Source organism: Triturus cristatus, chromosome 9 (genome assembly GCF_964204655.1).
Source record: "Triturus cristatus chromosome 9, aTriCri1.1, whole genome shotgun sequence".
Taxonomy (NCBI): domain Eukaryota; kingdom Metazoa; phylum Chordata; class Amphibia; order Caudata; family Salamandridae; genus Triturus; species Triturus cristatus.
In genome coordinates, this window is record NC_140592.1 from 950150670 (window position 1) to 950167981 (window position 17312).

General features: G+C 44.5%; 1 protein-coding gene across 4 annotated transcripts in view; it reads right to left on the bottom strand.

Moving 5' to 3' along the window:
* The window catches only part of LOC146799131 (cholesterol 24-hydroxylase-like), a 254690-nt gene that overhangs the window by 16971 nt on the left and 220407 nt on the right, over positions 1-17312 (bottom strand). For all 4 annotated transcript variants that reach the window (XM_085626570.1, XM_085626571.1, XM_085626568.1 and 1 more), the window contains exons 11-12: positions 13764-13848; positions 4545-4655 (exon numbers count right to left, since the gene is read on the bottom strand). In XM_085626570.1, the coding sequence (XP_085482696.1) occupies positions 4545-4655; positions 13764-13848 (196 nt within the window). The remainder of the gene's footprint in view (positions 1-4544; positions 4656-13763; positions 13849-17312) is intronic.

The window sequence follows — 17312 nt, forward strand, 5'->3', positions numbered from 1 at the left end:
GGAGTGGGGCAACAAAAAAACAAAAGTAAGTTCAATGACTGTGGCTTCTGTTTAGAGAATTGCCAACATCCTTTGGACTTAAGTTTAATGCTTTAAGGAATCTGAAGATAAAACGAGTTGCTAATGTTACCATCCTGTGTGGAGAAGTTCCCTGAAATGGCTTTTACTGAAGTCTCTGACACATTACAGTGATCAGATATTGAATCTGTGTGATTTTTTTACCAAAAGTGTGAATTCTTAATCAAAAAGTCTTCATAGCGGTTTAGAGAAAGTTTTCAGTTTTTTCCATTCATCCTACAAAACCTCTTTTACTGTTGTATAAAAACAATTAATAAATGGTGAAGGAATTGGAAGCAAAAGGTTTTGCCAATTATAATGTGTATGTTTAGTGCATTGATCTTAGCCCACAAACCTAATTGAAATCTACTCCAATTAGCACAGTTCCTTTCACTTGTTACATAAACCATGCCTACATTTTCCTTAAATCTATCTTGTAGACTCTATGCACAAAGATACCAGGTTAAGTAATCTCTCCTTAGAATATTTTATTTTCCAGTCTTTAAAGTGGGGTTGGTAGCAACAATATGTAAAAATGTAAACTTCAGATTTACACCAATTTATTTTATTTCCTGATAGTATTCCACAATTACCTATTAACTCCAACAAGTATATGATGGTCTTCCAAAATTACTCATGAACTAGAACGAGTACATACCATTTTGTTTCTGGATTGCACACCAAAGCAACATGTCAATATCATCCTACATATGTGTTTGAAATTCTCCCAAACTGGAATCTTGGTAAAAGGGGATACTGCCAAATAAAATATAGTCAAGGGTTCTCTGGCTAACTTAAAAAGAAAGGGCAACAGGGGGCATCCTTTCCTCATGCCCCAAAAACAAGCAACATCGCTCTGCAATTAAACCATTGTTGCACACTTTTTCCACAGTAATTGTATGTATGATTTTAAAGAACCGTAGACTTTAACAACGGATGTTTGTCTGTTCAGCCTCTTCAAAGTCACGTCAGCAGATGAATACTGACAAAAAAGTTATTCAAGTCATCAGTTACAGGATGTAAGGTTTCACCCATAGAAGTGGCCCTAAAATCCAGCAAAGTGGGGAATGCCCCAGATTAGGGGACTTCTGGAAAGCAGAGGGGAATTGTCTCACTGAACTCAATAACTTCCCAGGGCCACCTTAGAACTAACTAACATACTAGATATATGGGAAGAAACACTTTTACAGAAATATCAGAAAATTCTGTACAGACTGAATCTTATGGTGGCAGGGAGCAAAATGGCCAGACAATGGGGTGTTATACATGGCCTGGAACTGGAACAATGGAAAGCAGACGTGAATTGATGCAGGCTGGCTGAAAAGCAAATGTATGAAGGGAGAAAATGTCTGATAAAATTGGAAAAGATATGATCAACATGGAAAGCATACGGGGACTGATGTGAACGGTAAAGTGTTGAATGACATGGACGCTATTGGCTCCCAGTGGAATACTTCAAAATAAATCTGGGTTCAGTATCTGACATGTCTATAATGTGGGAGGCATTTAAAGTGGTTATTAGTGGATTCCATAATTCTAAACACAATGGGGTACCCCCCTCCCTCATGGCGCATATGTTCGAATTGGAATGTGATAATAAAGATTTACAGCACAGCCGGCAATTTACATCTGATTCAAACACTTTTGCAGATATTAGATCAAAGATCTCAATACAATGAAGTGGGGTGGTGACGGTTCTGGGAAAAAACATGGAGGCTTGCAGATACGGAGAGGGTGAACATCCAGGTAAATCCTTAGCCAATTTTCTTAAGAAGCCTTGGGCAGCAGGAGACACTACATGCATTAGAGATGAAAGGGGTGCTGAGCATCTCAAAGCAGTGGGGACAGTACGAGAATTCTGCTCCTATTACACCAATCTTTACGATTCCTCTAAACATGCAACTACAGATTAGGTTGCAGTCTACCTGTACCTCTACCAATTCATTCAGACATTGCGTGGCTGAATGAATTGTGATGTGAGTAGCGGTGTCAACCATTCTTAGTTGCAGAAATCAATGAAATGATCGAAGTACTCCACACTGGAAGGGCTCCCGCTGACCTGCCAGCAGAATTCTACAAAGAATAGCAAGATACTAGCTCCTCATCTCCTCACCCTGTATGCAGGAGCATATGTGAGGAAGGTGCTCTCCCTGACACTGTGAGAAGCTTTGATCATTACCCTCCTTAAGCCCGATAAACCTCTGGAAAAACTTGAGTCATACAGGCCTCAGTCTCTCATTAATTGGGAAGTGAACATATTGTCCAAGCTCATCGCTAGCAGACTTATCCACCTGGATAAGCCATGGCTGTCCTGGGTAAGAAAAACACCCAAAGACCTCCATGCACAGGGAGATAATCTCCCTGAGAATCAGGGCACATTCTTTTTAGCTTTCAAGAAACAAACTCCTGCTTTTAGTTTAGGCTCCATTTAGATGAAGGCAGGCAGCTTGCCAACAGTGGCGGCTCCTCCGCTCAGGCAGAGGAGCGTCGTCCCACTGCTCATTGAAAAGTGGAAAATAAAAATAAAATGATAATGACAAGAAGTTATTATCATTTTATTTTTCTTTGCAACTCCAGCCAGGTTAGGGCTAGGGACCCCGCCATCAGAGGGAGCATGAGTGGTTTGCACTCCCTCCCTAAGTGCGCATGACAGCTTTGCCCCCGTCTGGGGCTGGTCAAACCATCATGCATACTTGGCAGGTTCTCCACTGGGCTGTGTTGCACAGCACAGTGGAGAACATACCCATGCTCCCAGCTTCATTAAAGGCACTGAAACTTTGCTGAGTGGGTAGGTACCATGTTTGTTGTGCCCACCTGGAAAAAAAGGATAGCGGGTTCTGAAGATAGTCCAAAAACACTGAGGTCCCGTGCGGCACTTTTGCGCCACTAGAGTGTCACTCTGGTGGCGCCATGCGCCGCAGCATATTTACAAGGCTACGCAAAGCCACTTTACGTGGCTTTTAATAAACTTGTAAATATGTGCCCCTTTCGATCAGAACCCACACAACACCCATGAAATCTGAAGAATTCCCAGATTTATGAGAAATTGCAAACCTGGGAATGCGTTACATTCTAACGCCACCCCACATGAGGCGCACCAAGAAGAAATGTTTTCATGTCTTCTTTTTCCCCCTCTTTTTATGTGTTCTGCATTGTCCAGCCCACACAGAAAGAGGAAATCGCCTCAATTGATTGATTTTGTGCAGAAAGGTGTCCCTTCTGCACAAAATCAACCAGCCCCACAACGCAGGCACCCTTGCACCATGGCGCAAATGTGACTGCGTTGGCGCATGGCAGCTCATTGCACCAGTGCAGGGGAAAAGGACAGGAATGCGCTGTATCTCATAGATACGGTGCATTCCTGCTCTTTTCTTTTGACGCAGGGCAGTGCAGAAAGATTCTTTGCGGCGTTGCCCTGCGCCAAAACCTCGTAAATGAGGCCCTTAATCTGTTCATTTTTACAGACAGTATAGAAGGGGAAACGGCATTTACAACGCAGGCTGATCCACGTGTGCCATTTCCCTACAAGCGTAAGAATGCTTGCCTGAACCACGCATCTAGCTTAACCATGCATATGAGTGGTTAAGGCAGATAGCGATCTAGTGTCCAAATTGGCGGGGAGAGGAAGAGTAAGTGTTGGAACAGGAAGCTCTGGACGTGGACAGGTAAGTGGGGCTGGATTTGGGGGGGTGTATTTAGGGGTGGGGGTCGGTTTTAGGGCTCTGGGCAGGGTGCTGGGGTCGGGGTCGTTTTTGGTAGGACGCACGGTTTAGGCCTCAGGGCAGGGGGGAATGGGTAGTTTTAAGGGCAGGGGGTTGGTTTTATGGCTCAGGGCGGGATGGGAGAAGTAGAAGGATAGAATTTTAAGGTTTAGGGTGGGGAGGGTCGAGGTAGTGGTAATTTACCATGCATATCTCTTTAGAAAACATGCCTTTACAGGGAAATTCATTGTAAAGACATGCATGGTAAGGGAATGCGTGGTTAAGATGCATTCGTTCTTAGGACCACATTCAGCAATGTGTGCTTCTGTCATATAACCATGTTGAAGTGTAGTAGACATAATTTAATTTAGTACGTTTTACAACTCATTCTTTAAACTCTCAGGACAACAGGTGCATCTCTTGGGTTGTCAGTTCAGACAACCACTATCCATAAATGCAGTCTTCAAAAATACAGTGGATAAGAATTCAGGTTGGAAATGTCAGAACTTGTTTTTTCTTCCGGAGTTTCAGAGCGCTTTACACGAGCACCAGTTGAGTTACACAAGGACTCATTTATTTTTGTTAGGCACAGGGAGATTAAGTTGTTTGCCCAGAATCACAGGATGTTGAGTGTCATTGCCGACACACTAACCCGGTTCCCCAGATTTGAGATTGCCCGCCCTAGCTGTATGGCCACATCCTTTCTCCAGTAACACAATAAAGTCAAATTTAAATATTTGGTAATGCTTCTAACCTACAAATGATGTGTGTATCACCCTAACTTACAGACACTGAAACACCGCCTGGAATGTGAACTCCTTCAATTACTGCATCTTCTGCAAGATAACGTGCTGTGCCAGCGCCAGGTGGGTACAACCTCAGGCTCTCCTTCAGAACCTATTGACGTAAACGAAAAGACAGAAAAATAGCTGTGAACAGAATTAGGAGAATCTGTTACAAGGTTGCAAGAATTTATCACAATGCTATGTAACTCTGTCCGAATGAAATGTATCACACTGGCAGGGATTTATCACAGTGACCTTGGAATCTACCACAAGGACATGGAGATTTATTACAGCGTTGTGTGAATTTATCACATGAGCATCATAATCTATGACACGCAAAATTGGAATCTCTCTTTACAGTACAGGACTCTATCTGGACAATAAGTGAATCTACCACAATGCTTTGGGAGTCTATCATAGAAGAATGGGAATCTTGGCTGTAGGAAACGTGCACTAGTATGTGTGATTATTCATTCCATTATGGAAATACATTGCAAATGTTTAGGGATATGGGAATCTATCACAAGAATAAGGGACTCTATCATCCGACACAGGAATTCATCACAAGCTTATGCTACTCTGTCACAAGGATATGAGACTAGCCATCCATTTTCTCAGCTTCCAACATGGTAGTGTTTTTCTGTATCTCAAAGTGGCTTGTTTAGATGAAGGAATAGAGAGAGATTTTTAATATAATGATGACCATGCTGGCTATGTTAAACAGGCAACATCTGATAACAGCAGCCGTGGTCTGCCTTCGAGCCACACTGGAAGGACCATGTAGGGAACGAGGGTGGGTACACCTGGCAACCTTCATCCGCCTATTTAAACTGCAGCTCCCTCTTGGCTCCCAGGTTCTGGGTCCAGCTAAAGGAGCAACAGCATTTACTGGGAGACACAACTGCAGATGGCTCCGTGATACAATCACTCTGCACTTAGTACATTGAGGCTGTGTCCATGGTGCAAGCCCGTCTGTAACAGGAGCTAGTGTTCGAGCAGGAATGAAGGCAGATTGCTTCATTGAGACAATAGCTAGGGGCAACAATTATCAGCATGTTGTAAAAAGATGAATACATCTAACATCTCTACCGTGTAATGCTACAACATCATTAACCTTAGCGATAGGCATTTTCTTTTTTGTTAAAGTATTATAAAGTTTCACTTTGGTGCAGTCACATCACAATTGGTGATGAGTTATATCAGTACTGGAGACAGCAGTCGATTTTAAACCCATAGGCACTTTCTGTGTTCCGTTGCTGGATCCAGCCAATGGTTGCATTTTTCTGGTCAGGCGATGCAACCGTTCTATTAGTTGGAAATTAGGATTATCGAGAGAGGAATATCCTAGCCCTTGGGCAGAGGAGGAGAAAGTGCTCATACTGTGCTGACCTTTATTAAAATGACTGTCTCAAGAAGAAAATGTTCAGATCTTTCCTGGACCTTTCTTGTTGGCTGTCTTGTATCTCAAAGAGATGTCAATACCATTCCACCATCACAATTCAGAAGATTCCATGTGAGTGAAGAAATCTCCAGGAAAATTACTTCTCTCATAAGGATAGCAGGGTGAAGGTAATTCTGCCAAAGCACTGAAGAATGCTCCAAAGGAGGAACTGACATTTCTTTCATGAATCACAGATTTTCGCTAATCAAGCACCTTCAAACTAGACCATTAGAGTTCTTATTTTGACCAAGCAAAAGCGATGAATTTCTAGTACTGAGTTTTCAGTAAGTGCAGACCAATATCCAAGAAAGCCCAAAGTATTATGCAAAGGGGTTAAAATGTTATTTTTTATTGTTTTTTTTGTTATTCTTTGCTGTTCTGGGAGCAAAGCTTACCAGGATGAAACATGTCCTTGCTACCTGGTTCTAAAGTCTCTGCAGTTTCAGTATTATAGTAGACCTTGAAGGGATCTATAATCACACTAGTTCAATTCATGATTTGGTCTTCATTAACGGGACTGTCTCCTAGAGGGAAGTAGTTAGTAGGTCATGCTCTTGTCCATAGCATTGATGTCCGACGTGGTGATGAAGGTGGTCTCGGCTGGAATACTGATCAAGGGGTGTCGAGGAGGTGATTGTCACGAGGTGGGTGGACTGCCATTTATCATCTTTTCCTTGACTTTTGCCTGTTAGGGTACGAGGGAGATAGGCCAGTAGTTGGCTGGCGTCTGCATCTACTGAGAGTTTCTTGAGAAGGGGGAAGTACTGTGCCGTGTGCCCAGGCATCCGGGTAGGTGGCTGTGATGATTGAGTTGTTCAGGATAGGGATGAGGGCTGCGCTGATGGAGTCCAGTCCTTTGATGAAGACATGGAGAGGGCAGGGGTCATATGGTGCTCCAGATTGTATGGATGGCATGGTTGTTGCAGTTTTTTTTGTTATGTTATGTTAATTGTTTTCTAAAGCGCTCAACTCACCCTGGGGCATCTCGGCGCAGCCTAGAAAATAGTAGTCTGAAGATAAAAAGCCAGAATGAAACGAGGAAGCCTATTAAAACAAAAAGGCTTTCAGATGTTTCCTAAAATACAGTAGCTAGAGATTTTACGCAGGGCCGGAGGGAGCTCATTGCAATATCTTGGCGCAAGATATGAGAAGGCTCTACCCCCGGTGCGGGTCAGGCGTATTCGGGGAACCTGAAGGAGACCCAATGTGCTAGATCTAAGTTCCCTGCAGGGGGAATATTTTAGAAGTTTCTTTTGCAAGTAGAGAGGGCCTCTATTGTTCAAAGCATTATATGTGAGACAACAGATTTTAAAGAAAGATCTTTTTTCCACTGATAGCCAGTGCAATTCCCTAAGCAGCGAAAACGAGGGGGAGCCTGAAGGACAATTAAGGATCATTCTGGCTGCGGTGTTCTGTACTACTAGTAGAGAAGAGGGGTGAAACCCCGAAACCGGTCCTAGGATGCCTGATTCCGGTCCAGGGAAGACATGGCTTGGCAGTTCGGGCTGGACTGTTCCCATGAGGCACAGGGTCAAGACTGATTTGCATATGGCCATGTCTGAACTGGGGTGGTGTGGTGAGCAAAATATCGATGGATTAAACCCAGATCTGTGACTGGGGGTGAATGTATTGCCAATGTGCAACATTCCGTCCATCATCTTGTGTGTTTTGCTGTTCACCCTATGTGGGAAGGGTATGCCCAGACGTGGGTACCATGCTCACTACCCCACTGGAGTCAAGCTATCCTGGCTGAAGAGGGGTGAAACCCCGAAACCGGTCCTAGGATGCCTGATTCCGGTCCAGGGAAGACATGGCTTGGCAGTTCGGGCTGGACTGTTCCCATGAGGCACAGGGTCAAGACTGATTTGCATATAGCCATGTCTGAACTGGGGTTGTGTGGTGAGCAAAATAACGATGGATTAAACCCAGATCTGTGACTGGGGGTGAACGTATTGCCAATGTGCAACATTCCGTCCATCATCTTGTGTGTTTTGCTGTTCACCCTATGTGGGAAGGGTATGCCCAGACGTGGGTCCCATGCTCACTACGCCACTGGAGTCAAGCTATCCTGGCTGAAGAGGGGTGAAACCCCGAAACCAGTCCTAGGATGCCTGATTCCGGTCCAGGGAAGACATGGCTTGGCAGTTCGGGCTGGACTGTTCCCATGAGGCACAGGGTCAAGACTGATTTGCATATGACCATGTCTGAACTGGGGTGGCGTGGTGAGCAAAATAACGATGGATTAAACCCAGATCTGTGACTGGGGGTGAATGTTTTGCCAATGTGCAACATTTCGTCCATCATCTTGTGTGTTTTGCTACTTGTAGTTTAGCCAGTAATGTTTCTCCCACTTCCGCCAGCAAAGCATTGCCATAGTCCAGACAACTAATTACCATAGCCTGAACTAGGGTCCTGCGATGGAAGGTGGGCATATAGGGAATGATTTTTCGAAGCAGTCGAAGACTGTGATAGCATGAGCTGGTGGTAGCCGCGATGTGGTCCTTCATGGTCAGAGCCTGGTCCAGCTTTAAGCCTAGATTTTTTACAGATTGTTTGGGAGTAGGAGCTGTACCCAATTGAGTGGTGATGCTGGGCCAGATGATTAGGGTGGTCCTCTGGATGTTGGTTGAGATGGGTAGGAGGGCAGTAAGGGTGTCAACTTTGGACTCTAAGATGCTGTACATTCTGGTGATCTTGTTGCTGAAGAATAGGGACAGCTGGGACCAGAGGTCCAGAGAAAGGTTTACGCTGGTGGAGCATGCTTCTGGAGAGGTGAAGTTTTTACTATGTGGAAGTTTTTCTTGGCACTGTTGGTGCTGTTTTGGACGCGGTCGGTAAGCGAGGAGCATTTGCTGGCTGTGATATGCTGATGGTAGTATCTGACAGTGGATTTATAGGTGCTCTTGTCAGTGCCATTGTGACTTTGTCTCCATCTGCGTTCAAGTTGCTTGTAGTGGCGCTTGGTGAGCCAGGCTCTTCTGTGAACCAGCTCACTTGTGGTTTGGTTCTCATGGCTTTGTTTGCTTTGAGAGAAGCTAGGATGTTTGCACAGGCAATGATCCAGGCATTGAAGTTAGAAATGGGTTCCGGGAGATTGTTGTTGTGTTGGCGGTGTAGAAGATCAGAAGACCATGACACTTCTGAGATCTTGTTCCAGTGCCATTGTGAAGATTTGACAACAGTGTTTCTCCAGTGGTTTGGTATGAGTATGTTGAAGTTGATGATGGTGTGGTCAGACCAGGTGATTGATATGGGTTGTCTGCTGTGGAGTTGCTGAAAATGTTGAATATGGTGTCTAGTAGGTATGTGGAGCCTTCCACTCATTGGGTGAGTTAGAGGTTGGACAGGTCCTTGAAGAGGTTGGTCGTTTTGGGATATGTGAGGTCTTACAGGTGGTAGTTGAGGTCCCTGAGAAAGATTAAGGTGCTCAATTCAAGCATCAGAGGGTGACAAAGTCCACAATGGTGCTGACAAAGTTGGTGCCTGGTCCATTAGGGCGGTAGACCAGGGTGCCACTCAGGGAGCAGTTGGGGGATATGAGGAGTTTAAAGGTAAAGTGTTCCATGTCACTTGTTGTGCTTTGTGGTAGAGCATTGGATGAATTCCTTGAAGATGATAGTGATTCTGCTACCAGGTCAATTTGTCCTGTTCTGTCCTGTGATCTCGTAACCGGGGATGATTGCCATGATAATGACGGGGGCTGACAAGTAAGCCAGACAGGTATTGTGATGAGTATTTCCAAAAGTGTTTCTCATCCTCCTTGTGCCACAGAATTCAAATCATGCCTCACTGAGGAGGCTTAAATAGGTCGAAACCAGTCTGGAGTTGCTTGTTTTCCAGTCTGAAGGGGATCAGACTTGGCAGTTCAGGCTGGAATATTCATACTGAAGCAGGACCACAACTGATTTTTATATGACAGGTTTCTGCCATGGGAGGCAAAATCCAATGGGCTGAAATGCAGCCAGAGTGATCACAAAAGACTGAGAATAATTAAAGCATTCTACCAATCAGCTTGCTGTTTGTCACATAGAAATCAGGCAAGCCAAAAGGGACATTATTCAATTACAGTTCTCAGAAAGCATTCTTCAAAATCTATAAGATCAAATATATTGTTTTTATCTCTTAAGCATACTAAGATGCTATACAATACCCTAGCAACAGGGTCAAAAGAACAATTCAGGAAATTATTCTTTGGCTTAATTACTACAAATGTAACGTGCAGTGGAAGATACAGCAGTACTACAATAAGTAGTGAGCCAGCACTGGAACATGTGAGTAGTTATAAGGTCCATTCTTTTAGTGCGAGCTAAGGGTTTACCTAAGAGAGACTTTTTTTTTAGCATTCCTGTCTGGAAAGCGTGTGGCATTCATACATGATTGTAGGCCAATGTACTATAATGCTCATGTTTAAAGCCTTCCATGACCCCTGGCAAGAGCTGATTATGACGCAAAGAAAAAGCTTGGTTTCTCCGAATGAACCCCTGTCGTCTGTTATTTAGAATCACAGTGTTGATGAATACCCTATACCTTTGGAACGTTTTAGACTGCAATTCAGATATTGAAATCACTGCACAGAACCTTTACTTTGCACTGCTGTCTCCCTTACTGGCTTAGGAACTCACTACCCCTTAAATTAAATGGCCATTTATGCTACCCATCAGATCGAGGCAGAGAGAGGACAGGATGTCATCAGTAGAGCAGTGGCTCAACGACTAGGTTGCTGCTGTCAAGGTGAAATCCCTGAAACTTGCTCTCATTTGAGATTAGGAATCCATAGGAGCACAGGCTTCAGTAGTAGGGTTTGACCGAGTTGGTCACTAACTCAACTCTAATAGAACCTGCTCTCCTGTATGAGAAGGGAAATGTGCAGTCAAGTACCAACAATGACTTAGAGTAACAGGGACAGGGTAAAGATAGGCAAGTAAGGAGTTTTTGCAGGGCCTCGGTCAGCAAAAGTCGCAGCATCAAGCACAATCTATTTGTATAAGCCTTGCTAGATGTTTAGGCTCTAAAAGGTTTGTAAGCCCTGCCCCTCGCCCTTCTGATGGGCCTGGTTGAAAGTAACAGGGGAGGTGTTTTATGGAGCAAGACAGCAAGGTATTGATGTTCCTTTTAGGAGAGACAAGAGAGGGCACCTGTATGAGGACGTTGGAGAAGGATGGCAGACCAACCAGGTTTTTTCTTTTTATGGGAGAAGCTGTGGATGGAGTCAGTTCACCCCAGATATTTCTAGGGTTGAGGATAGTAGAGAGGTGTGAAGGAGTTATGAGGGTTCATTGGGAAGAATGATAAGATGTTGAGTACTTGTTATCTGTTTGCCCTAACATTGTGGTTGTACGCGTGTCTATGATTGTGACATTTTACCAAAAATCTAAAGTGATAAAATGCTCAGGGCTACGTTGACCCAAATGCCTCAGTCTGAAAAGCATTCTTTGTAGTAAACATCTTAGGGCCTTTTTTTATATTGGTGATAAGAATACTCCGCCACAATGCGACAGAGTACCATTACCTCCAATATAATGATCCACTCACGGAATTTAGATGATGGCGGATCATAGCTTGGGAACGGCGGAGCCTACCACATCTCAGCAAAGGACCAAGCTTCTTCGATGGCCTGACGGAGTAGGGGCCATGGGAGAAATGATGATATGTATGCTCGCCCAATTTAGATGGGCAGACATATAGCTGTTTTTACTGGGCATCACCACCAGGAAAAACCCTAGCGGTAAGGGGCAGTAAAAAACAAAAAATGCCCCTTTCACCACAGGAGATGGTACTCCTATGGTGAGGGGAGCATTGCTTTTTTTTATATTCAAAAACAAAAACCTACTTTGGGTATATGTTTTTAAAAATAAAAAAAGTTTTGAAACTTTATTGTATGCTTCATCATGTTTGACGGAGTCATACAGCAAAGTTTCAATACATTGTGAGGAACCGCTTTGACGTCAGTTCCCATCAATGGGTGAAATGTCCGTCAGGCTGATGCTACAGAGGGCTGGGGGAGATGCCACGTGCATAAGGGAGAGAAATTAAAAGAAATCTATGGTGTAGCAAATAGGGGAAGGAAAAGAGATACACAAGAGGGCAAGTGATGCAAGAAGGAGAGCTTCAGGCTCCAGCGAGATTAAGAGTGTATGAGCACCATTCTATTGGGATGTTAGGACATTTTCATTTCTGTTATCCTCAAGAGAATGGTGGGTGTTTAGGAGTGTCTTTGTCACCTGGTCCACTCCTTGGTAAAACATGTTTGTTGCCTGCATTCATCTGCTTCTGTTTTGTTCCTGGATGCTCTCTCAACGTGTTCCTCAGTGTTGGTATGACTACAATCTTTGCATTTGGATTGTCCTTTGGGATTGAAAAGGGTTTGCTCTTGTTAGTCACGGAAGGGAATCTCTTTGCCCATTTTGCTGTCTTCAAAAAGCCTTGTTTGGTACCTGTTCTTTTTATGGACTCTAGAGTTGGTTTTCTTGTTATGTTCTGTATGAGTTGGCTTGAATGGACTTTTCAAAACTACTATCATACTTATGCGTTTCCTGTATCGAACAATAAGTATGTATCATATGCGACTAATTTAGAGTTATATAAGATCTCTATTGAAAGAGTTTTAAGGCTCTCCCATTGTGCCAATTGTTTTAATTTTTTTGTTCCACTTTTAAAGGAGTCCTAGTTTCTGTGGTGGATTATAAATTGTGGATTGGCATTCATCGCGGGAGTAAATGGAGTTTTCCAGCATCCCTAGAATGTCTCATCTTGACTTGAACTAGGGTGATGTGGTATAAGTTTATGGGCCCATAATAGGTGCTTTGTTTTGATATTGAATTAGCTTTTGAAGAAGCTGCTCAAAGGTAATGGGAATTGTAAGAATCTAGGGTAGCAAGAGCCTTTTTTAGTTTAATATGTGTGCAATGTGACTATGTTCCAGTGTGTGATACATACGCTTAAAAAGCCTACTGCTGGATCTTATGTTACTGCAACACTCTAAATGCAATTCAATCTGTGAGAGGATTGACAGAGTAAAACCTTAGCATCAAAGCAGAACCATTCAACGGAAGATTAAACAGTGTAGAAATAAAGTCTGTAAGAATGGATTAGGGTTTCTACCTTATGTGCCATCTTTATACAGTCCACAACCCTGAGTATCCTTTGGCATACATGTTTATATGATTCAATTATGCTCCATTCAGACAGTCTAATGAATGGAGTCCAAAGACACACTAGACGTCAGTTGAAGACTTGGCTTTCTAATGAGGTATTTAATCTCTCGCTCGTAGATTCTCTCCCTTTTCTGACCTGTTAGTGCCGGGACACTCTATCGAGTAGCTGTGAGCTTTATATACATATTTTTGATTGTATTTGATGTTATGCTCTGGTGTGCCTAACGCAACCTTGTGTTATAAAATGTCAGTACCAAGTTCAATGTTGGATCTATTTGTACACGAGCAAGCGCTCATTTTTGAAGAGGTTCATTTAATGTTGGTATCATTAACAATGAAGAGTTACTTGTTGGTAGAGCATGCAGAGACCGAGGGGGTGGCCCAGGTCCAGTGTCTCAATGGCCAAATGGCCTAACAGCAATGCCCATGATTTGTGGGAACAATTTACAATAACATAATGTCAATTAGTTTCAACAGTAAACTGAATAAATTAAATCATCTGTGAAATATTAAGGACCCCACTGGTAAGAGACATTCTCCTGCTGGCAGTGATCCAGTCAGGCTACGCATTGGTCTTAAACACACAGCATTCTTCTCATCATAAATGAAAGAGATCCCTACTTACCTGAGACATGTAATGAAACTTCCCCAGGTCTTCAAAATCAACGTCTCTTCTTAGGCCCAAAACCTCATCTACTTCTTCTCTCAAGCTGCAAAAGCAATCAGACCAGCGTCAGCTTCATCCACAATTAACGAGTAAAAGAGGCCTTTCTGTATTTCAGTTGTCCAATGAAATATAGCTTGTACTGAAGTTTGGCGTGAGCCGAGGCAGTTCAGGGAGCCTGGGAGATGAGCTCAAGTTGGTGCCTCTGCCTTAGTATTACTTGAAACTCTATTTTGTGCAAATGTCCTCATCTCCCTTCAGCTCTAAATATGGCCTATAAAATGGACTCCGAGGTGGAATTCCATTACATAAAGCACTATGACTCATTGGCCCAGCAAACTAATACATTGTACGAAAATGTAACAGCCATGATGTAGGTCATTACATCACATAGAACTGCGTTGGGAGTCGCTGCATCACAACCACTACATCGCAAGTCACTACCTTGGAAGTATCATAACATAGCTGGTAAATAAATCTCTATATCTCCTCCATTGATTTCACAATCTGCCCAGCACAATAGAGGCAGTGAGTGTCCTCAGACTCAGGTCACCCATAACAAATGCCAAAAACACTGCAACGAAAGACACTCATCACTCCAAGTCATGGGTATTTGTAAACATTTCTCAAGGGGCTACAAAGTATGGTATATGAAGTGACTGAGGGCCGCACTGATACCAGCAAGGTGTAGGTGGGGGTGAGGAATGTGTGTAAGGTGGGTGTAGGGGAAGCAAAGCATGTACATCTTGTGGCTGAACTGCACAATGGCAAATCAGAAAACCTGGGATCAACCCCAGCTTCCCCACTTCACCGACTTGTCCGATCCTTTGCAATTATATTTTTGACTTTCCCTCCTTTTTCTTCATTATCACATGGAAGAGAACCTCAAAATGCATGATTTCAAGACGTGTGCAGTACAAAACCTTGTCTTGAGTTTGATTTATTACATTATAATGTTGTCCATGTTTAATAGTACCCCAGGCCACCTGTAGGATGCACATGACAACTGACTTCCCTCTTAGTTCACTATTGGCATTGTTGTCTCGGTGGGTGGAAGCAAGAATGTTTCTAAATACATGTTTGAAAACTTTTAATTAAAAAAAACCTCAATTCGATCTGCTTTACTAAGGCGAAGCACTTCTACATGTTAATGAAATACACTTTTAAAAATTTTGAAGAGACTTTATCTTATTTTTACATGTTTGTTCTAAGATGTCTTTAAAAATGAAGGAGTAGTTGCACCTGTAAGACATCTTCACGTATGTAAAAGAACTTTTCAAACTTATTCTGGTTAGCCCTCTGGACGCACAGCTCAAAATCGATAGAGCACATAGGGTGGGTCCCCCCCGCTCAGACTCTGCTCCCCCATCAGACATCCTAGTCTGCATCCAAGACTTTCGCACTAAGGAGGAGATCCTCCGCAATGCCAGAGCGTTGCACCCGATTACGTTTTGGGACCAAAACCCCATTCTTTATCAGGATCTCTCCGCACTCACGCTTCAGAAACGCAAGACATTTTGGCCTATTACCTCAGCTCTCGGCCAGCGCAACATTGCTTATTCTTGGGGTCATCCATTTTGCCTCATCTTTCGCCATGACGGCAAGTTTTACCAATTGCGCTCCGTGTCAGAGGCAAGCTGGCTGTTGGGCATAGATATCCCAGGTGACAGAGATGGTAGCGATACCCCGGAGCACGGCAATGGAGAGACTCAGCCACGATGGAGGTGACAGAGGAGACGCCTCCGTCCCAATCGGCCGGACCCCGAGGTCATCAGGAAAAAGCGACATGCCACGCTGGATGCCCTACCCGGACTACTTGTCAAATCGCAGGCCTCGTGAGCGGCACTTGGGCCACTTGTTTGCTGCCTTGCAGGCTACATTACAGGCGGTCGGCGGGGGAGGGTGGATGTCTTCTCCAGCAACGACATTACCCCTGTGAACACTGACTTCTGGTATTCCACGGAAGACGGACTGCATTTCGGACTTCAGACCCGTTCAGGTTGTGCCATGTTTTTGAGGTACTTTTCTTTTTCTCTTTTCTTTCTTCTTGCTTGGGGTTCCCTGTCCATAGCCTCCTCGGCCTTGCAATGCCAACGTGATTGCACTGTGCGCTCCCTACTGTGGCACCCTGAACACTACATTCAGTTCTATCCCATCTTCAGAGACAAGCGGCAGGCTCAATCACAGATCCTTCTAGGCGCCTGCTGGACCGTGCTTTTGCGAATCCTATTTTTCCCTCTCAGCTTCCCTCCTTGTTTGGGATCCCTGCTCACAGGCCCCTGCGGCTTGCGCCACCACAATAGCTGCCACGGACGTCTATGGTTGATGCCAACCAGACCAGATGTTCAGCTCTTCCCGCCACTAGTCACGTCCCTGGCCCGGACGAGTTTTAGATGTCACCTAACACTCTTAAAATCCTCATGCTAAATGTGAGGGGGCTCAACAATCCAATCAAACGTAGGGTGATCATGTCCTATCTAGACAGTACCGGTGCTGACGTTTGCTTCTTACAGGAGACTCACCTACTCCCCAAAAATCAACACCGGCTTAGGTCCCGGGCTTTCCCCACTCAACTCTTCTCCTCCAGACCCACCAAGACAGCAGGGGTAGCTATTCTGGTTTCCCGATCCTTTAGAGGGAAGGTGTTGCAGAAAGAGGCAGAAATCAAGGGCAGAGTACTCACTTACCAATTCGCGGTGGGCGACCACACGCTAGTCATAGGGTCCATATACGCAACCAATGAAGGTCAGGAACGTTTCTTGCAGGGTGCCCTGAGCAAAGCCATGGCCACGCCCATACATAAGCTTTTATTGGGGGGGCGACCTCAACCTAGTTTTTGACAATGACCTGGATAGGTCAGCGCAGTGCACAGGTCAGGTGGGCGCTCTCTCGCGCCGGGCTAGCCAGGCTGGATTATCTGGGCCTGGTGAACCTATGGCGACGCCGACACCCCTGTCTTCAGGAATATTCTTAATATTCTCACGCTCACAGAAGCCTATGCACGACTTTACTACTTATTAGGCTCTAGCGCGCTTTGTGACACCATAACAGTGGTTGACATTGTCACGGCAGCACTGCCGGATCATGCGCCAGTAATGGCTGCCCTGACATTGCCCCCGTCCCAACCACCCTCCAGGTGCTGGTGCCTACGGGAAGCTCTTCTCCAGCTCAAGGACGTAGTTGACCAAATACAGCGTACACTTGACGACTACTTAGCCCATAACGACAATCCAGACACACAGATGTCCACGCGGTGGGAAGCCCTGAATGCGGTTGTAAGGGGTGAGATAATAGCCATCTCATCCGCAGACAACGTGGAGCGCAAGCGTAAGAGAGAGGAACATACTCAAAAGGTTCACAAATTGGAACACATGCACCAACGCACTGGGGCCTCCCGAATCTGGTTCTACTATACGCTGGCCCCTGTATTGACTAGGCTTTTCAACTCCTTTGCGACGTCAGGAGCCATCCCCTCATCAATGCTGGAGGCTGCAATCATAGTCATCCCTA